The 22,825-nt window shown below is 40.6% G+C and overlaps 1 protein-coding gene across 6 annotated transcripts in view; it reads left to right on the top strand.

The window, feature by feature from the left end:
• PLEKHM3 (pleckstrin homology domain containing M3) overlaps window positions 1-22,825 on the top strand; it is a 93,647-nt gene that overhangs the window by 47,300 nt on the left and 23,522 nt on the right. For 5 of the 6 annotated variants that reach the window (XR_014956757.1, XR_014956756.1, XM_085585250.1 and 2 more), the window contains exon 7: window positions 14,956-15,113. Coding sequence is in view for 3 of the 6 variants with exons in the window: in XM_085585250.1 (XP_085441376.1) it covers window positions 14,956-15,113 (158 nt within the window). In the remaining 3 variants the exon portion in view is untranslated. Of the gene's footprint in view, window positions 1-9,735; window positions 9,918-14,955; window positions 15,114-22,825 lie in introns of those variants that run through there. The other variant, XR_014956758.1, reaches the window with a different exon arrangement.

Genomic DNA, 22,825 nt, shown 5'->3' with positions numbered 1-22,825 from the left:
GGCAGTGGGTTTGCTGGTAGTTGTGTTGTTAGCAAATGCTTGGAGTGCAGATGTGAGTAACCAAAGAGCAGCAAGTGACAGTCTTTATTTGTATGTACGCAGAAATGCATCTATGGGCTCCAGAAGGGTTTTGCTGCAGGCCTCAGGGACTACATTTAAGTTTACAGAGGTCTACCTGTGGGCATTCCTGTGGGGTAGGTGTTCTTAGACTCCTGGTATCAGCAGATGAGATAACTGATTGGGTATGTTCACACTGAATAGGCAGAAACACCAAGTGTGATTTAACAGGCACAGACACCACAGCTTGCCTGTGCTACCTCATTGGCTACACTTGTTTGTCTTTGCAACCTCATGTCATCTGCCCTGCATCACCCATAACCCTCTGCATCTCTATTAAGCAGTTTATCCAGGGTTATTCCAGTCAATTAAAGCTTTCAAGAGGGAGATCTCCACTTGCTAGGAAGCAAGTATTCACTCCTGAATTTGCTGGTGTTAGCAGACATAGTATACTGACTGAAAAAATGAATTAGTCTTACAGACCGTGGTGTGCTGTTACAGTCCAGCATAGCTTCATCCCAAACTTGCTGGAGATGTGAACTCTCTTCTCTGCTGACATTACTGATACTTTTGTGCATGTATGAACAGAGTTCATGCGACAGGAGTTAGAAACTGTCCGTTTAGATTTTACAGATGTGATTATGGTCCTGCTTTTATTGAATCTGACAATTTTTACTCTGTTACATGTTGGTTTAGACTGCAGTTGACGCTGACAAGAGTCTTGTATTTCTTCTGAAAAATAATTCTTGCTCCTTACACTACATAGCACATTGATGGGAGCTTTTGAAAAGACCAGAATGGGCTATTGCGGTGATTTCCAAATTCAGACGGTTCATCCATACAGAGTGAACTAATATCTTGCCTCTTTTTTATGTTAAGTAACAAGATACATAAGTGTGCAAAAATTATTGCAGTGATGCACAGAAAGTTCCACCTGAACATGAGGAAGAACTTTACTGTGCAGTGACCATGAGTGGGAACCTGTTGCCCAGAGGTTGTGGAGTTTTCCCTCTCTGGAGATATTCAAGAACTGCCTGGACACAGTTCTGTGTACATGTTCTGGGATAACCCTGCTTGAGGAAGGAGGTTGGTCCAGATGACCCACTGTGGGCCTTTTCAGCCTTACACATTGTGTGATTCTGTGATGGTCTCTACTGTAAAACTCTCTTAATCATGACAATTATTTCATCCTGGTTATTCCAACTCTAAATGATACAGTAAAATGAAAAGAATCCACATAAGGACAAAAATTATTGGATGTCAAGGATGGAAATTGTGAGCAAGATGGGAAATTTAAAAAGATGATAATTTGAAGACTTGTTTATAAGGGAACACTCAGGGAAAAAATAATGAAGTGACAAAATATGGAAAGTTAAAAAGATTACTTGAATTACTTGGAATCACTGTGTAAACACTGTTATTGAAAATATAAGCAGCTTTCATTTGGTTTATCTCCATTTACTTTGGAAGCAAAGTGACATAAATTGCATTAAGGCCATTTTAATTCTGAATGTGTATATCCATACAGGGATTTAATGTAGTACAATTTATCCATTTTAACATTGTAGATAAACTAATCTGTTGAAATTTAGTTAAAACATTATTGACTTCAGATCAACTTTCCTGACTACCTGTAGATGAACCTACAAATAATGTGAAGAACAGTGCAGAGAAAGGATGAACAGGAGAGCCCTGTTCTCAGTAATATGGCACAGATCATACAGTGAGTATGAGGGACACATAAAAATCCTTAATGGAAATGCTTCTTTGCAAAACACAATGAGTATGAGGAGTTTAATGCCACAGTAGTGTCATTGAGGCCAGAAATGTATCATCTCTGAGAGGATTAAGTATCCACAATGACAATATCCACAGTTACAGTACATTAAATAAAGGGATTATAAGATTACAGACTAGACATATGATACAGAAGGGATTAGGAAGATGTCTCCCCTACTGACAGACAGATCAATGATTTCATCTTCCTCTGACGTTTGGAACACTGATTACACACAGCCCTGATTACAGCTCCTGGGAGCATTTTAGACTTGCTGGACTGTTGGTCTCACAGAGGCATTCCTCACTGGGAAATCTTAATGTTTCTGGTCAAGCTTTTATGCATATAAGGCTTCCTAACAAGAGTGTGGGGGATTAAAATGAACTTCAATGAAACAAAAGTTCTACCTAATTTGAGCCTAATATATTGTTAGATTAGGATTAGAAAGTCTTAGAAGAGCAAAGAAATTATGCGGTCTCCTTCACTCCTCCAGGGTTTTTACCCACCCTGTACTTGCATTGCACCTCCTAGGCAGAAGTGAAGGAGTAGATCAGAGATGCTCTTTCTACTGTTTTTATGTATGCAAAACTTTAGGTTGATTTAGACAAGTTGTTTCATCAGTCCCAACAACAGCAAAGAATGCAAGATGTGGACTTCTTTTGCCTTTTACTTGCTGTGTTTTTCATAAGTAAAACTTATTTTCTGATAACTCAGTCCTCATACCATTGCTGATAGATGCTTAGTATAGATTTGTAACATACAGCCTCATGAATTCCAAGCCCATCAATGCTGGTGTCCCTGCCCAGCAGTTCCTTTTTATTGACTCAATAAAAGGATGGGATGTAGCATCTAACCCACATAGAGCCTTAGCATGTGGCTGTATTGATTGAAAAAAATTGAGTTTGGCTAACATACTTTGGGCTTACTTTGGGTTTCAGAAATATTACTGAATTGGGTACACAACAAACACCCTTCTGCTCTTAGTGTATGTAGCTGAGCCTGTGAAATCGTGAGTACAAACTCATTTATATCCATGAGAAAATCTGTTGCTGTCATTTGTGTCATTCAGTCATTCAGTATAAGCTGCATCATTTTAAACTTCTATTTACCAAAGAGGTTTACCAATGTAGCTGTACCAGCAAATTCTTTTAATTTTAGGCAAGCCCTTTTTCTCCTTGAGGGGCAGGAGGTGGAAAAAGAAAGAGAATTAGGTTTTGGGCAGGCCTGGCTATGCTGAGATGACTGAAGATTTGTCTGTCACAGTCCTCTGTGGGAGCTGCCTGTCCTCAACAAGGGCAGTAAAATGCCAGGCACATCATCTGTGCCATAGCTGACACAGTTCATAGTTCAGCACTGTTGGGAAAACACTGATTCACATCCCCAGCCTCTCAAGCAAGGGTTGGCACAGCATGTGTGACAGAGGTGTAAGTCCTGCAGTGTGTTACTGCACTATAATAATACCAGATAGTTCTCTACATGAACTATGCAAAGGGATGCATCTTAGACCACAATGGCATAATGTTAATAGCTGTTTTTATGACATCCTTTATGTGCTGTGCCTGATTGACAGTGTTCTAAAGTAACTATAGTTCTAAAGTAAGTATATTAGCAGAGGAATATGAAAATCATTAAAAATGGGAACACGCTCCCGGTACTAAAAGTGATTTCAACATTTATTGTACTAAAAAAAGAAAGGCCTAAAGCAAGGGGGCCTGGGGGCGAGCAGGAGTGTTCCTGTCCAGGTCCAGGATGCTGCAGCGCCGGCGCTGGCTCTGCTGCGCAGCAATGTTCCCGATGTTCCAGGTAGAGCAGCAGGGGTTTGGTGGGTCAGAAGCCCCCTTTTTATTCTGTTTTTTGCCCTTTTGGATCCTTCATTTGGATGAAAGTTTAAGGCGCTTGATGGGCCCATTAGAGTTCTGTCCAGGCTGGCTCGTTTTGCTTGTGGGTGGTGCACTTTATGTAAGTGTTTTATGGTATGTAGAGTACTGTATTTCTGACAGCTACCCCTTTAAACCCCTTTTACCATAACCAAACTAGCAGTACATGCTTAACAACTATCAACTATTTTACAATAGTTTCTAACCTATTTTTAACAAAAATAGTCCTAGGATGGCAAAACCACACAATATCTGTCTTCATAAATATTAAAAGATCTGATAGCAAAGCAGCAGTTAAACAGCTTGTCTACTTCCCTGTGGCTCCTTTGTCACTGAATGAAAGAATGGGTGAGGTTGGAAGCACCACAGTGTGTCATCTGGTCCAACCTCCCTGCTCAAGCAGGGTCATCCTAAAGCACCTGGCACATTATTTATTTTTGTCACTCTCTGGAGTTTGCCAGCACTGAGCTGTCTTTCAACAGAACAGGAAGCTTCAGGTTAGCTGATACTCCCGGTGTGTGTGTAATCCCCCAAAGTGCTGACAGCTCTGGTTACAATTAGCGGTAATGGCAGTGATTTTACTGGCATTTCCTTTTTACCTCAGCTCTGCTGGGGAAGGGAGCTGCTGTCATTCAGAGTGGCTCTCAGGTAGAGAGCATGGCAGAGCCAGCCAAGCTGGGCAATGGAGAGCTGATTAGGAACATTTTGGCAGGTGGCTGTCAGGAAGACAACTTCATCTGAATTAGGTATTGCAGGCAAAGTCTACAGATATAGCAAGATCATTAGTATATATTTTTAATTGTAGGACTGGTTCCAGCACTGCATGAAACCAGAATTTTTAACAGGGTTTATTAAATACTTGTAGTCCTTTTTCTTGTGAATGTGTAATCTAGGCCACTTGGGGATAAGTGTGGCTTTTCAGAATGAAACTCTGTTTAAAATGACCAAGTAGTGGTGCCAGGGATTCACAGGAGCTTTTGAGTTGAGATTTACAGAGATATTTTAATTTTTTTCAGCCCGTAGAAGCAGCAGCAGTAATATAAGTTACCCTTTTTCTGCTGCCTTGTGCTAAACAGGTTTCTTCTTTTATTTTCTGCTATGCAGAATGAAAAGCCCAGTACTAGAGATGCAGGTTAGCAGTGTCAACAATTGAGCTCTGAACCCATTGCTCTACTTCACATAAAATGATGATTTGGGAGAGCCAGCTAGGTATTCCTTTAGGACTAAAATCCTGAAAAACAGCTTTCTCAAGAAATAAAATACTAACTGAAGGCTACCTGCTTGGATGAGAGAAGAACATTTTTTATTAAGATTTTTCTTTTAAATATACTTTGTACTCACAGAGGTTTTTTTCAGAGTAGCCCTAGCCATTTTCTTGGTATGTTGCTTTCTTGTTCTAAAATCCTTCAGAGGACTCCTCCTTAAAATGCCCAGATCCAGTCTTATGCAAGGTAGGAAAGTTTCTAATTTTGTGCTATCACTCACGAAATAACATCTTGCTCAGTGGGCATGTAGAGTCAGTTAATATCTCTGCATGCAATTGCTTGCTTAATCTTAAAAAAAAGCATATATATACTCTCTGCCTGAATGCATATTTGCTTCTGTATTTAGAGTCACGTATATTTTTAAGCTAAGTAATGTGCTTTCTGTTTTCTACTGGCCAAATTCCTTGTACTCTTTCAACCTTGTTTGATTAAAACAGCCTTTAACCTTTGCTTGAATACCTTTCTCTTAAAACAACCTATAATTCATCCCTGCAACAAGATCTGGAGAACTTGGGGTGTGACAAAATTGACATGTAGCTGCCTGGAAACCTTGAGGGAAGGAGAAAGGAGGAAAGACAATTGAAACACAGTGAGTGTGAGTCTTGTTGGGGAGCTGGCGCAGGTGATTTCCAGGCACGCTGTTTACACTGAGACAATTCCATCTCCTCTTCACTTGTGTCAGCTTGCATCCAGAGACCTGCTGAAATTTCTGGCATTTCTTCCTTTCAATGAGAAGTGTGGGGGAGGGCTTGGAGGAACTTTGTCATCCTCTCTGTCTACTGTTATAAATTGACTTGAACTGTCACCAATTTGTTTTTCCTCTCCCCCAGCCGATGTAAAACTCCATCTTCACCTTGCCCCCTGCCTATGTGTGCTTGTCAGAGATTAGCAGTGTTTGCTCTTGACCTTGCATTTCTTCCTCTTCCCAGTGCCTGTTTTAGTTAGGGGCTGATTTGTGGAGTATCTCTCTAATAGCAAATTAAAGTGAAACATATTCAGGGGTTTGCTCCAGAAGGACTGTAAACAGCAAATGGCTCTGCCATCCGTGAAGACTGCCTGATGCAAACAAGTCAAAGGGGGCTTCTGATTTCTATTTATTCAAATCTCACTCATCTAGTTTGCTCTGCTGTAGTGTCTGGCACTTGGTTTTGTGGGGTTCTTTTTGTTCTTTGCAGTGTTTATTGCACGGTTTCCTTTCGGGCTGCTCTCTGCCCTGTGTGGGTGATGATCTAGTGTGGCACAGTGTGTGCTGGTGTCAGCAATGGGGGAACAGAGTCCTTGGCCTTGCCTGCTCCTGCCCACCCTGCTGTCACCTGTACCACAGGCTGAACAGGCTTTTGGGACAACGAGGGACCTGTGGAGGGAGAGGGTGGGGTGGTATCACTGCTGCTGCTGGGAGCTGGGATTGTGGCCGTAGCACGCCTGTCACAACTGAAGTTACTGCTGTATTCTTTTTATATTTGTTGTATAGCAGTGCACAGTGACTGATTCTAGTGTGCATGCATACAAATAGTAAGAGATCATTCTTCCCTTAAATAACCTGTAATTTAAATAAACAAGACAAGCAGTCTGAAAGAGGTGACTGGGAATCCAAATGGAGCAAGGAAAGCCAGCTGATTAGTATATTGCACAAAAGATCTGATATCTGCCTCTCTGAAACTTTTACCTCATGATCATCCTTCCTCCTTCCATTTCCTTTTCCTCTGAACTAAAGATAAATTGTGCATTGAAATCATAACAAGAATTTGTGGTGTTAAGAATCTGGCCAACGGAAGAGAAAAAATCCTCAAGGAAATTAGCAGTCCACGACCATTGTCTGTTCCCTAGATATAAATGACTGGAAACTTCCCAGCCACGGAATGTTTCCCTTTATTTTCTCTGCAACTTGCATTGTCCCTTGCTAAGCATATTGTAGCACACTTGTTTCCAAGTCTGTGTTTTTATCACAGAGTCCTGACCCCACTGAAATCTTGTGAGGCAGAGATTGCATTTGCCATTTCAGCTTTATGCTCAACTTGCATGTTTAATGAATGCAGAAAATATCTGCTTGTTATCCAGTAAACAAATAGGTAAAGGCAATCATTGTATTTTTCCTGCAGCCCCAGTCCACTTTTGCTTGTCCTGGCTTGTGACAAAGATTACCTGTGACAGACAAGAGAATTTGTCAGAAAATGGTTTCTGAAATAGATGTTGCAATGTAAGGAGAGGAGGTAGAGTGTAAAGTAAAGATCCTGACTGCAGCAAAAGATCCGAGGCAGGCATTAGGAACGACTTTCCAGTTGTTCTGCGTACTGGACTGTCGTGGTATCTCTCTGGTGAGAAGATTTTAAGCAAGTCAGTTATTTGGGTTGTGCTGGAGGGTGAGGAACAAACTAGATGTTTCTAAAGGTGTTTTTTCTAGATCCGTTTTCTTGTATCATTGATAGTTCCTTTAAAAGCATATTTCTCATCTGTCCTGGAGGTAAAGAAAGGTTATTGAATGCTTATTTCTCCTCCACAAAGCTTCCACTGTGGAATTTGGAAGGTAGTGAGCATTCAAGTGGTGAATTGAAGACAGTCTCTTGAGGATATTTTATCTGCCCTTTCATTCAGGCCAGGAAGCATATTCTCTGTGGTGCTTCAAAGTCCAGGCAAAGCTGGAGCTTACCTCTGAATTTGTTAGGAAAAGGTGTGATTCAGACTAGCTGTTTCTGGAGAGGTAGAAAGAAAACAACCAATGGGGGTAGAAACCTTTTCTGTAGAGGATGGTGGAAAGCTGTGCACAGTTATTAGACTGCTCCTTCAGGTAGATTCCTTCTGCCAGACATGCCTGTGACATTATTCCTGTGAATTAAAGTACTTTCTCTTCAATTCATGTAATTTAGGATCATGAATGCGTTTCATGTCCACCACCCCTTCCATTTTCTCAGTGCCTCTTGGCCTTTCATGTCTCTTCTGCATTGCATCAGTGCCTCCTGGCAAATTCTGTCTATGTCTGTCTCTCAGATAGAGCCAAGTGTGTGTCTGGCCTTGAGAAATAATCATAAATTTTGCTCTGTCAGGAGGAGAGGCCAGGACAATCCAGTTTAGATGTGAACCTGTAGTTCAAGGTGTTTTAGGGATTTCATATCACTTAACCCATACCCTCCAGGCATCACTTGTGTCTGACATGTAGATCAGACTGGAGGAATAAGAGGAACAGATTGCTCAGTGCCCCAAAAGAAGGTTATGAAGCAAACCCATGTCTTTAAAGAGAGTGCCTTCTAATAAATGTTATCTGCAGAGAAATACACCAGTCCCTGCATAAGTAGTTAATGTTACTGCTTCAGTGTTGGCTCATAAAACAACTTTATCGCCTCTATGACGATAATGATTAACAAGCTGATTTACAAGGGCGGGGTCACAAAGCCATTTGGCAAATGCAGCTTGTCTCACAGGGGCAGGAATACAGAACCTGAGTTTTATAGTATTTTTGCCACTTTACCTAGAATACTTAATCCTGGTGGCCAGGCTCTTAGGCAGAGCAGTAACAGCAGGATCTCCTTTATGAGGATAATAAGTAGAGTTTCCTCCATTGCTTCTGATATTTGAGGAAATTGCAGGTCTCCATCTGAGGATTCAGGGGCACTGGGGACGTTTCACAAGTTTCCATCTCAGTGTTTATTCCCTGATCACTTAGCCACAGTCTTTACAGGCACTGTTACATGGTGCCTCTGGTTGATTGCCCCTTGTGCCAGAGCTGGCAGAATATCTAGCCAAAGATATGCATAGATTTATCTTCCTACTCTTTGATTCTGGATAGCTTCTGTTAAAATATCCTTCATCTGTTGATTCTCCATTATGTTGGATCTTAATAAGGGATTTTTTTGTTTAGACTGTGTCAGATTTTACTTTTATTATCATATGCTAGGAATTACTCAGAGTGGCAAATTTAATTTGAAAAGTATTTTAATCCAGAATCTCTTTATGTGGCTGTAATATACCATGACACTGTTGAGAATCTAGATTTCTTAACCTTGGCAGTTTCTCACAGTGAGCGAAGCAGTGTATCTGAAAGCTCAGCAAGCTGTATTCCCTTTACTGTCTGTTCTGACAGTCCTAATGTAAGTGATCAAAGGTATTTATGATCTCCATTCTATGTAAACATTACTGCACTTCAGAAGTTGGTAAAAATGCACAGACAGGGTAGGAGTTTCAATGACTCTCACTCAAATTCACAACATAGACTCCTACAGGGATGGAGGTCTTACTCAGTACCTTTTGCGTCTTATCTAGCAATGCTGACAGGAGCCCTGCCCTCAAAACAAACACTTACTGACCTCAGAAATGTCTGAAAACTGTGCTGTTTTTTCTTTCCTGTCCAGAAAGTTCATCATATCTGGTAGACTTCAGTACTGATTTATGCGGCTATGATGCCAAGTTTGGGTATTTCTGTGGCCCTGATGTACTAAGTGAGTGGAAGGCTATTGTGAAGTGCTAGTGGATTACAGCTAACTCATTTGTCCTTCTGTTTCTACACATCTCTCCCATAGTTCCTGCTGAAGTTGTTGGGATAGTTCATCTGTGGAAATGACACAGTCTGAGTTAGGAGGGGTCTTGCATGCTTTATCTTATCAATATTTGTATTGTCTAATCAATATTTGATTGCTTTTCAGTTAGTCCCAGCCAGAGGCTTCTGTTAATGTGTTTTGTAATTTGAACAACTCTCAGGAACAAACTCTAGCTCTGTAATAGCGTTTTTTCATGCCTAGTTTTTGGTCTTGCTCTGTTTCCCAAACAGAAATTTATTACAAGTCATGAGTTTAGGCTACCATCTCTGGATTAAAACTCTCAACAGACTTGAAAAGTCCTGCCACTGTTTCCTTGGCCACTTGGTTTTTAATATGAAAACATATATTGCAACACCATGTTCACTGTTTTGCTCTCCCATGGGACTGGTTTGTGCAACCCTCCTTTGTGCTGGTAAGTAGGACCTCATACAAGGAGTTTTTGTTGACTTCTCTGCTGTGTGTAATGGGGGCTGGGGGTTTGTGCTGCATAGAGGAACAGCTGGGTCTTGGCACTGGGGCCTTCAGAGGTAGCCTTCTGCTCAGTCCAGGGAGCTAGGATGAGGGATGGAGTCAGGACAGAGTTAGAACTCGGCGTGTACCAGGGATCAGGGGATTGCCTCTCCTCCAGTGCAGGGCAGTGCCGTGGGCTCAGAAATGCATTGTGAAGGTCAGACACAGGGACACTGGTCACAGGCCCCTGGGCAACACCTGCTGCTTCTGAAAGCTGTCTGTGAACAAGAACCCTGTTCTGCACATAGTGGGCCACTCTGGTTTGGTGGATGCTCTGGTCTATGGCCTTTGCAGGTGTTGTTCTCTGGGGACAGGTGGCTGTCCATTTGTTTGTGAAAACATCACCTTGATAGAGCAAGGGATCTATGAGTAACTTCCAGTCTTTGAATAGAAGGATCAGGAAACCTCTAGGGGTGAGCAGCCCTCCTGACAAATAATTGAACTTTGACTGGTCACATATTGTCCTCATAATCATATTAATGTGATGCATCCAAAGGGACTTTAACTTGTACCACAGCCACTGCTGCCTTTTATCTTCTGTCTTCCTGGTGAATCAGGAAACACATAGCCCAGAGCATGCGTCCTGCCTTCTCACTGCACAAAGACTCTTGCAGCCTTTGCCAAAGTTGGCTTGTCTGCCAGTGTTTGGCAGTCCCTGCTCTCCTCTCACCTCACTTACTTTGTGCAATTGTTTCTTCAGAATTACACTTCTCCTCAACACAAAGATATTCCAAGCATAAAGTTTGCTTTACCTTTATTCATAATGTGTACTTGTATAAGAAGCCTGTTTCAGAAATCATCTAAAATAATTGTGCTACCACCCTTTCAGCATATGTTCAGATACTTGTACCCCTTTTATTTCTCCCATTGCTGCAGACAATACCCTCTGCCTTCCCCTCTTGCTCTTCAGTACAGCTTGAGTTTTCCCAGGCTAGGTTCAGGAGGCTGGACAGTGGGGCAGGTAGCTGCTCTTGCTTGATTTCCTGGTTTCTCCTTTCTTCCTGGCAGCCCTGTCACCTGCAGCCAAACTCTGGCCAGAGGGATGGTTTGCAACGTGGGCAGGAAACCTGTATAGGAGGCTCCTCCAACACACAGCTTGTCCCATTTTAGGTGGAAGATATGTGGCAGTTACTGTAAAAAGCAGTGTTTGCTTTGCTGGTTTAAACTGTAAGTGCTTTGAGGGCAGGGCCTGGCTTTTATGTATGTACACGTGGGTGTGTATTTTTATACAATTCCTAATGTGACACACACAGGAGCTGCTGTGTGCAAAGCCATAGCTTTTTGTCTTGTGGCAACTTAGAGAAGTGTTTTTCCTGATCCAAAGAGGTGAACAGTGATTCTGATCTGAACACTGGGGCTATTCAGAGACACAAGTTGCTTTGGACCTCTGGACACAACTGTTTTTCTTCTGTTGCCACCAAGTAGTGTACCCCAATGTATTCCAGGTACAGCAGTGATAAGCATGGCCCTGTGTCCACAATGATGTTGGGATGGATTCCTTGACCAGTTAAGGAAGAAAAAGCTGCATTGTACTCTCTGTCATTTGCTGACTGGGATGCCATTATTAACCACCTCTCACCCATAGTTTTGACCAATTAAACAATTGCTTGCTCTACAAAGAGTTTGGATTAGAAACAGACCTTGCTCTTTATGTGTGCTGTAAGTAGAAGAGCATCTGAACTCAGCAAAATTTTAATTTAAACTTGATGCTATTTTCTTTTTAAGAGACAGGCATATATTTTTAATCCTTTGCCAGGTGTCTGCTGAGACATCCCCTATGTTAAAGAGATAAGTCAAGAGTGAAAATTTTGGTTTCTGTTCCTTTGGCATATTCTTTACGTAGTTTATGCTAAACTGCCACACTTTTGAAACATGATGTATTTTTCTGCAGCTTGTAGTGTGTGATTTCAGGGTTTCTCTGTTTCGTAAACTTATTTTTTAAACTGAAATGTTCTTAGGAAAGGTTCAGGTCAAAGCTTAGGAGTGACTCCAGCAGTGAGAGTGGACAGGTGCTGGCTTAGACTGCATGGGGGCTCTGAAGTCTTCGTCCCTGAAAGGCTTTAGGAACAGATACAGCTGTAAAGAGTTGATGTAACTATTAGTGGCTCTGCCACGACAGCCTCTTGAGGTCTTTCTTTTCCTCTCATAATTTCCATGATATCTGGGTGATGTATTACATTTGACTATCACACTTCTATTCTTTAATCACTTATGTTTCCTTGAAACTCAAAATCAGATTCTAGCAACATCTAGGAGAAGATCCTGGGACTCTTCCATCATGGTTCTGGGATGTCTAAACTGACCAACTCTGGACCTCTGGCAGTTACAGGAGAAGGTTTAAAACCTTTGATGACATGTTTTGTGCTCCTTTTCCCAAGCCAAGCCATAAAGCGCTCACTGTGAAACTTACCATGAAACAGTGAGTAGACATCAAGTAAACTTGGGACAGCAAATAGAAATCTTTCTTTCTGCTTGCCTAGCATAAATGGAGATGGGGATTTTATTCTTATTACCTACAAACAAGAATGAGAGAAGACTGCAAGGAAAAATCATCCTGTGCACAGCCTTGAGGTCTCTGATGAAATGAAATAACACAAAATTTACAGATGCTAAAACGAGTGATAACATCCATTTGATGCTGCATTTTGTCTTCCTCCTATAATACAGTAAAATAGCCTGTAATTCACATTGCAAAATTGGCATGCATGGCTCTTTGAAGATATCATCTTCCTTGTATGTCTGCAGTGGCCAGAATAACAAGCCCACCCACTACAGTGCTACAACAAGTCATACAAATAAATAAATAAAGAGGGACAAATAACAGCATAGCCTCAGGGCAGCTGCCTGCTCAGTGTGTCTTGCTTAGGTTGTGAACTCTTCAGCACAGGAAAGTTTTTGTTCCTTGTAGTTTTTCACCCCCAGTGCTTAAGAAGGTAATAGATTATGATTATGTGTTCATTACATTACATAAAATGTTGCTTCAGATATTTAACTTTCAAATCGTTGCTGACAGTGACATTAGTTCAGATTTAGAGAGTTTGTTTGCACTGTGTCTTTAGCCTGGCATTTTAAACTGAGCAGTTATGGCCTGAGGTGACTGCTATAGCATGAAAATTCTCTGGAAAAATGTGTATGCATTGTGTTTTATTATCTTTGTATGTGTATTTCAGCTATTGGTGCCTAAGTGGGTTTTTGGGGGGTGACTGTAGCCTTGTCACTTGCTGGGTGGCTTCACTGTTTCTTTCTTTCTGTTTATTTAAGATTGTCAACTTCTGTGTCTCCCCTCTGTAACTGTGGAGTCTGCAAGCAAAATATTTCTTCCTTCAAAATGAAAAACAAACCCTAGCTTAGGGGAGCAAAATTAGCTTCTGACCATCTGTTAGAAGGTTAGCAGTATCACTACCTTGAACTATGGCTTCATTTTTGTATTTCATGCAGCAGCTTCTCTGCATTGTTTATATTGTGGTTGAAGGGGATCTTCCTATAGCAGGATGCAATAGGAACGTCATTTTTCCTCTGACATGAGCAGATGTCCTATCTGCAGTAGTAGCAATAACATTGCTGCTTCCTGTTGTTGCAGGTGTTGTTAGCAGGCTGGAGCTGAAGGCAAAGAAGAGGCACATTTCAGCCTGTGCCATTCACTGCCATCAACACCAGCACTCCCCATGTACCTCCTTTCCCAGTTGTACTTGTTAGGAGTGCCTTTCTTAGTGGGCAGAAGTTGCCCTAGAGCACAAATTTATTTCCTTACTACCTGGCCTTTGCTTCCAGACTCTGTTGTTCTTCTTAGCATTAATATCTTTGCTTTCTCTAGATTTGTTTATACTAAACCCAAATTACAAGTGGTGTTACCATATTTAAGGAAGGGGTACCTGAACTGAGTGTGACACTCATTTAAGTGTAAAACTCCTCACTCTTGGGTTCCAGGGCACAGCCCCTTGAAACTCTTCATTCAGCAATTACTGCATTCTTTTTTTCCTTTTTACAGGAGGTTGCTATCAAATCCCATGACACATTTCTATCACTAATCTGGCAATCTGCCATTCAGACCACAGGAAGCCCAGAAGAGAAGAATATCCACTTAGGGCCTTATTCTATCTTCATTCTTCCCTACAGCAGCAGAATTCCTTAAAGTCTCTAGAAGTTTGATCTGAATGGAAAGTATTTTGCCTGAATAGCACCCCTTATTGAGGCATTGTTTCCAAGTCACAAATTTAGATCAGTATTGTGGTTAGCAGTTTAGGGTTTGGTCATTTTTTCCACACCAACACAAGGAGTGCTAATCACTTCTAATGGTCTAGCAGGATTCTCTGGGATTTCTTGATTTGAGAGCTGAACACTAAAGGAAAAAAAAAAAAACAAAAACAACAAGTTACTCTTCAAGACTTTGCATAAGAAGTTACTCATTTTGGCAAGGAGCAGGACATTACATTTGAATAGTTTTCAGTGAGAAACACAGGACTACTAAAGGACTGTAGCCAGGACTGTTCACAAAATACATGCAAAAAACTTGTACTTTGAAAGAAAAGAAACAACTAAAACTGTGGTAGATGCATAAAAAGTAAGAAGTGAAAATTTTAAGGCAGTATTCATAGCTGTCAGAGATAATGTGGAAGCCTTAACTCATTTCCTGTTTCTTTGTGCCTTATTGTATGAATGCGTTGTTGTACTTAAAATTACTATTAATATTTTGTTATTGCCATGTAGAGATTTACAAAGAGATAGTAAGTTAGTTTTCATGTTCAGATCATTGCTGCTTCAATGATTATTACTATTATCACTTGTGTTTTCATGGAGCTATAATTGTTCGGAAGCAACTTTCCTATTGTTTTAACCAACAGCATGTACCTGCATTTCTGTAGTAAGAAGTATTGTCTCAGTCCTTCAGGTCATTCTGGTTGTTTCTGGGGGGTTAATTCAATGTTGTCTTCTCATTCCAGGTTATTGAAGGAAAGCTGGCTCCTTTCTTGGGGAAGGTGATCAAGTTTGCCACCTCTCATGTGTACAGCTGCAGCCTTTGTAGCCAAAAGGGTTTCATCTGTGAGATTTGCAACAATGGAGAAATCCTTTACCCCTTTGAGGACATTTCTACAAGCAGGTATTCCAGTGTGGTAATGTCAGTCACACATTTGATTTGAGTGTTAAAGCCTTGAGGATTCTCAGCCTTGTAACCTTTTATTTAAATAATTAAGAGACTAGATTCCACTAATGCACATTTCTGGGGAGCTACAGTAGATCACTGCTCTGAGTTTGCAAAGTGTCCTGAAAAGCCAAATTACTTTTCTAGAGTGATCAAAGACATCTTTCTGTTCTCTGGTATCACTGGGCCATAATGTACAGGGATCATCCCTTATAAAACAGTAACCATCCATTCTGAAGTGTTTTCCCCATGAAATGTTATGGCTAGTTCTCTGTTCTGTCTGCTTATTCTTCTGTGGCTGTGTATGCAAGATTTTTTTTTTTTTTTAATGATATTGCTATTCTCAGGTGGCAACAAAGTAAGTGTAAGTGTATGTGAGTCCTAAACAAAAAAAACCCCTTTATTTAGATCATGTAGAGTACTGGATGCCAGGTCAGGGACAGGAGTCACATGGGAAACATGGAAGCAAAATGCAGGAAACCAAAGCAGACTTGGCAATATAGCAGAGTTACTACTCTTTTTCAGCAGTGTCTTGGATTTTGAGTACAGGAGATATACTTTCTTCCACCCTTAACAGAAAGACAGTATATCTGACAGCACAGCATTCATCCACAGATAAGTATTTTTTGGCTGTTTCAAATACAGTCATTGTCATTTGTTCTCCAAAGTGTTCATTTGAAAGGGGGAAAAAATCAAGGACTCATCTTTGGAAACAATCAGGACCAGTCTATTAAAAGGGTTTGTTAAGAATCTGCTTCCCTTGTGTGCACAAAGATGTTAAATTACAAGTAACCAAGGACTACTCTTAAGGGATTTTCAGTCTGATCTGAGTTTCAAAGGTTGTTTGCACATTGTTTTTCCAGAGTCTTATTCTAAAAAATGTATTGACAAAGCAGTGGATAAAAGCTAAACAAGGTATGTGGCTGAGTTTATAAACAGTTTTTAAGAAAGAATGCATCTAGGGTGCATGGTGAGATAGGCTGAGTTACAAGGCAGACTAAGAGGGCATAAAACATAAGATGTCTGTGGAGACTGCATAGTAGGCAGTTGAAGATATTCCCAAAAGATTAATGAGAATGTGAAGGAACATTTGGGAATACAAGTTTACATTAAAATTTGATTTGTCTGGGGGATTTTTGGTCACAAAACCATTATTAGGTGTATATTGTTTCCCTGTCCTTCAGCTGAGATCAGAGATACCTTGCAATTACAGAGTTCAAAACCCTCTGGAATCAAATAGAATTTGTCATCAATTCAAGCCAAGAGAAGCTGCTCTAGCTCCTGTGTTTATAGGAGTTACAAGCCAGAGAGGACTTGTGTTCATGTTTCACAAATGTGAAGTTATGGTTGATGTCATGCCAAAGACAGCAGTCTTTGTTAATGGTTTTAATTAAAACACGATCAGCATGAAAGGTTCTCCAATAGTTCTTATTTCATCATTCTGCTAACTCCTTTTGTAATCCTTATAACTAAACCTTGTTTTTATCCCCAGCAATTTCTGTTTCCCCTCCTAGTTAGTTTTCCCATCTCATTATGCACACATGTGGGACTAACCAGATTATTTCAGTTCCATATTTTTGCTCTGGAGGCAAATTATGCCAATGGAGGAGCTTGTACACTTTACTGTGCAGCTCCATCAGCTCCAAAGCAGCGAGGGAGAAGGCCAGGTGGAGGGATACAAATTGTGTTTCTTTCCATCTCTTGAAGATGAGAGAGGTTTTTGAAATAGGTGTACTGACCACTACAAGACAAGGTAAGGTGAGGTGAGTTAGAAATAGAGAGATGTACAGAGTAACCTGTGGCAAATGGGATGGCAAGTCCTAAAAGGTCCATGTGAAGACTTGCAATTTTACCTGAAAATTCCGATGATGTGTTCAGAATTTCTTTGTCAGTTGTCATACAAAGGTCTGAGTAAAACAGCTGAGATTTGTGATTTAGTTGTACTGTTCTGAGTTCACAGTGTACAGAAATAATTGACTACAACTCCCTTTTCTGCATCCTGGTTTTGTGGAATTGCTATCTACAGCATAGTATTCATATGTTATTCACAATAGTGGACTGCCAGATACCCCAGCTGAAGCTGGCGAGTTGAGGAGGAAAGAGCTGTTGAACTCTAAAGACCGTATTTTTCATTTTTCATTTGAATGTTTGTTCACTTTTGAGCTATTAACTCTACCAGCAAACTGGACTGTTAGGCTAGAAATATTCAAAAGTGGGTGCATGACATCTTTTGCAAACTTCAGCTCTTTGCTGCATGTTTGAAAAGTGAAGCCTGCTTTTGTGCCTGTGTGTATATATGTATGTCTGTGTTGAGCTGGCATTTGGATTTTGGCTACCTCCGTGACCTTTCTTGCTCTTTGGAGAGAAGAGTGATGGCTGTCAGAGTAGCCATTACAATTTCAAGGTGGTTCTCAGTTGGCTGTTAACTTTCCCTCCTCATGGTCTCTTAGGTCAGCTTTGAGGTGATGAGATTGTTTCTCTCCAAAATATTCTCAGCAGTTTCTGGCACAGTGTTCAGTAGGAATTTATGAAGGATGGGTATTCTTTAGATAGATTCTTTAGGCAGCTGAGAGAAAAAGAAGGCTCCTCTTGAGGACTGGAGTTTCTCTTTGGTCTGGTTATTTGCTTGAGAGTCATTTTTGTCAGGCCTTGGGCAAACAGAGTGAATACCTGGGTTATGCACTCCTCAGGGTTTGAATACACATATATTACATACCCTTCTCTCACTAATCAGTGTGACACATTCCTTTGTTGGCAAACGGTTCCAAAACAAACACAATCAGTTCACTTAATTAGCGGGTCTGTGGGCTGTGCTTGGCAGGCTCTTTACATCCTGCTCAACAATGCAGTGCAACAGTTTGCTGCCTTGGATGTAAGGGTGGGCTCACCAAGTCATAAGCTTTCTAATGATACATCCTTTCTCTGGCTGTTCTTGGGAGGTGGCCATTCTGCACAGATCTTAATGAAAGCTGTGATTCAGTAGTTAAACAATTTCTTAAAAATCATCTCATCCTTTTGATGCCTCTTCCAGTCAATTTGATTCTTCTGTCCCTTATTTCCCTCTTTTCTATCTTACCCATATTTATATAATATTTATCAGGGTTCTTTCAACATTTCACAATTTCACCTTGTTTTTGAAGGCCTTTAAATCATGAGAACTACTTTAATCCTCTTGAATTAATTGCACATTTCATGGACCAAATTTTCAGCTATTGTAAACTCCCAGAGCTCTGCTTTTGCTGGAGTTCTGGCAACTTAAACTGAGCATCTACCTTCTGTTTTATTTCTTGGGCTAAATTTGCCCCAGGCTTAAATTTAGTGAGCAAATATATAAAATTATCATATCACTTATTTTATATTTACAGGTGTTGTGCAATGACTTTAAATATCCTTGACTGTAAATTGGCTTGTTAGAGCTATCCTTGCCCATTAGAAAACAGGCACTTCCCCTTAAGTTGCTCTGATTTTGCTTGTTCTTCACTAATGTGGGGAAGAGGTTTTGTTTCTTTCTCCTAAAATTAAATGACCCAACAACCAAACAACAGAAGTGAAGTCTGGGTAGTGGCACTGTTGTCTATAGTAGTGGCTGTATTTGTTTTATAACTTTGAACCATTTTTAACAATTTTTAAATCTTAAGGAATACTGAGAAAATTACCTTTGGAATGGGAATAGAATTTATTAAAACATGTTTCCTGTCCCATCAGATAATTAAGCAATCATGGTTATGATTAAGATTATGTTACCCATTTAATAAAGTTTTGGTCTTGCCTGTCATCATCCTAACAATTACTTTCACAGGCAGTTACATTTGTTGTGTTTTGCTGGTAAAGTTACTTACCTGTTAAGAACAATTTAATCCATTCCTTTCCTTTTATGTTCTGACTGTAGATGTATGTGAACCATGGAGAGTTGCTCTTTTGTGCTCATATTCATTTATCAAGGCTAAACTGTTTTCACTTTGTTAAGTTAATTTGTTCTTCTGATCAGTTAAGACATGTAGGCCTTCTAAGATACAAACCAGAAGGCCCAAGTTTAAAATAGATGTGCCACAGAACAGACTTGACTATATCAACCAGCTTGGATGCCTCCATAATCTTTGGCCACCATCCTGATAAGACCTGTGAATGTACTTTGCACATAGTGACAAGACTTACTAAAGGCTCTGGGGCTGTGCATACTGAAGTCTTTGTAAAGTTACAGCTTACATGTTATGGATGCTGTGTCACTGGACAAATGCAATTTTGAGCATTTGGGAGAATGTAAAAGATAAATGTTAGGTGGAGAGACTGAAATATGCAGTACACAGTATTTGCAGGAAATACCTTGGCACAGGTCAAAGCCATCACTCAAAGTACATAATTTTCTCTCTTGCTTTGATTGGTTTGTCTTTTGCTACAAAGCCTTTCCCCAGGCCCAGCCCACCTGAGTTGTGCCAGTAGTTTAGTACCTAATTTTTGAAAGATGCTGATAGCTAGTTCAAAGCACTCTGAAGTGATCTGCTCAGCACTTCTTCGAGGAAATGTAGGCACCTAAGTAGATGTTAAGTTCTCTTGGTAATTTAATTTCACCTGAATCTGTCAAAACTGATCAAAATCATCTGGCCCAGATTGTCTTATTTTTGTTTGTGCAGGGTAGCACAGTAATGTTATCTGGAATATGTAAACAGAAAACAATAAAGTATACCAGCTTTTTCATCAGGTATTGTCTTTTGCAACTAAATTAGCTTTAGAGGTTGGTTTTACTTGCCTCATGTCTCAGTGGTTTTAACTAGAATGTTCAATCAATGTCATATTAATGCCAGCTTTCTTCCATTCATTTATCATGTGGGCATCCCTCCCTAGGCAGGCTACTTGAATTGGTTCCTAAGCAACTGGAATAATATTGCTGCACGTGTGTGTCAGGCATTGATTGCCTTTGGGGCTTTTTTTGTATTGTAAGTGAACACAGGCTAGTCCTTTTTCCTTTTCTTTGTGTTCTGCTAAAGGCTTAGAGTTTGAAGGGCCTGTGTATGATATTCACAGCTGAGCAATTGAGAAATGCTTGCAGAGAGGCACATGTGTATAGGGTGGGATGGTGATCATCCTGGAATCCCCAGGCAAGGCTTACTTCAGCCAGTGTGGTTCGCTCTTTGGGGTTTTTTAATACCCAAGTTAAAGGTGGTTTAGCGTTTTGGGTGCTTGGTTAATGTTTGGAATCATCTAAGGAAAACATAATGAATAACCCCATTTAATCCTGCTTTTACTCTGCATGGCAGGAAAGAAGAAACTGAAGAGTTTAGTCAGTGAAGGGTTCAGCCCTAAATCAAATCCTTGATGAAATTTGTTTCAAGAGATCACTCAATTGACAAAGGTGTGCAAGGTCACACAGGCACAAAGGCACAAAGGAAGGGAGTTTTTTAAATGAAAAAAAAAAAATATTACAAAAGAAAGGGTGGTGTGTGAATATGGCACTGCAGTGAGACAGAGGAGCTCTTTGCCCTTCTCAGCTCTGCTAGGAGCCCCTGGCTGACCTTGAGCAAGCCAGTTCACCTCTCACTTCCTGTTGTGAGGTGGGAATTATGCTGTGTCTGGTACAGCCAGCCCCTGTGCATGAGACTGAAGGTATCTTAATGAACCTTGTAGGTTCCAGCAGCTTCATCCCATCTTTATACCAGTCACATGGGTAGGTCTGTCAACCAGTAAGGTTCCTACGAGACAAAAACCTGGCTTTCGGATGACATCCTGGGCCATCTGTTGATCATCCCTCTATAATTTTCTCTGTTTAAGGTGAAAGATCTTTGAGACCTCTTTGTGTTGTACCTCCTGCTTCAGGCACCCGATTCTGCTCAGGGGCACTCAGTGGTGGTGCAGTGCAGAGGAGAAATCTGAGCATAATCGATTGGTTGTGCAGCATCTAGAACTACTTGAGCTATAATCCTGGGAAAAATAGATGGAAAGCGTGAAAAGAACATGCCAGAATTTACAATTTACTAAATATTTATGTGTTTCAAATACCCAGACTTAATGGGAGGTACTAACCATCAGCATTTCCTCAGCATACAAGGAATGATTATATGCTTTTAATGTAGAAAGGTTTTTCTTTTGTAACTAGTGATGATAATAATAAGAGCATTATAATGCCTGTCTCTCTGTGGAGAGCTTTGCCCTTTCTCTTACACTTTCCAGTGCAATAGAAATTATTTAGAGGATTGAATTATTCTCTGCAATTTTTTACTCCATACAAGTAAAACATCCTTAAAACATAAAACACCCCCTAAAGCCTCAACAGAAATTGAGTTAGGTCAGGAAAGAGGGGGAAAAAAAATACAAACAAAACACCAAAATAGAGAGGAAGCTATTTCAACTGCCTTCTTAGAAGACTGCAAGTCTGTGTGAAAACAACATGCAGTGTTCACTAAGCCTTCAAATACTGTTTGAAAAATAGCAAGATGCTATTAATGTGCAGTGTCACAATATCATTCATTAAAGAAGGAAACATGAAAGGCCTGAATGGCTATGGGCTCATCAGCTTATTATCAGTGGTGAATAGCATTCTTACAAAGGATGTAGGGACTTTTTGGCCTCTAGACAAAGAATAAGTCAGGATTCAGAAATAGCACCTGAACTGTGTATTAGCTATGACAACAACAAGGGTTAAGGAAAAGATAAGTAAGTGTAGCAAACTATTAAGTGAGCCTTTTATAGGCTACAAAATATATTTTATTTCTCCAGAGAAATAAAATAATTTTAATATACTGAGGCTTGAAAACAACAAAAGACCCTATGAAATTCTCATGTGGAAATAAAATTAGATCTCAGAATTAACTAGGAAGCAATCTGTTTGTAATAGTCTAAAAAGGAATATAATGTTGGTCGAGTATTTGGCATCATTGGAGAATCTCTTGCAGTGGGGTTAGAAGCAGTCAACCAGTTGGCATTCCAGGGCCAGTTAAGATTGACTGTATTTGACATGAGGAAAAGCAAAGCTGTGTAGGTAGCTTGGGGTAGTATAGCTACACCACTTCAAAAGGAGTGACTTCCAGTTGTGCGAAGGCAGAGCAAGACCAACATTGTCCCCTGCTTTGGTGACTTTGTGAGGGGGACACAAGCGTGCAGTGAAGGCTGAAATGGATGTCCTCTGTGCTTGTTCCTGTGCAGACCTAGAGGCAGCTTTGTTCTCCAACTCGGAGCACCCTTCCTCCAGGCTGCTGCTTTGCTCTCATCTGGAACCCTTGGCTGGGCTCAACCATCTTAAGAGAAGGCAGAAAATAGGTCTTCAGAGCAGCAGTCGGGGGCACCAGAATGGAGCCACGATTGCAGCAGTGGGTGCCAGTGCAGGGACTGTGAAATCAGGGCTGGCTGTTTGCTCTGCCTCTGCTTAGTGCCTGACAGTGTGGGGTCCTGGGCATACCTTCTGCTACTGCACCAGCTCTAATGAATAACAGTTCTGACAGTTCGTCTCTCTGTTTTGATTCTGAGTGATAGGAAAAGAGTTTGTTAATCTTTTCTACTGACCTTATTTCTGAAAAATGAATTTGTATAGATTTGAACACCATCAGTCTTTGTTTGCTCTGCTGATGGCCTTTGACTTGAGAGAGCAGGTGTGCTGGCTCTTGTCTCATCCTGCTCAATCAATTTCAGCAGTAATTTCTGATAGGTTTTGTCGTTTCCATTCGTGCTGTAGAGAAATA

The sequence above is a fragment of the Lonchura striata genome, chromosome 7 (assembly GCF_050655825.1).
Source record: "Lonchura striata isolate lonStrDom1 chromosome 7, ASM5065582v1, whole genome shotgun sequence".
Taxonomy (NCBI): Eukaryota; Metazoa; Chordata; class Aves; order Passeriformes; family Estrildidae; genus Lonchura; species Lonchura striata.
Note: the sequence above shows the minus strand (reverse complement) of the source record. Positions and strands in the feature narration are given on the sequence as shown.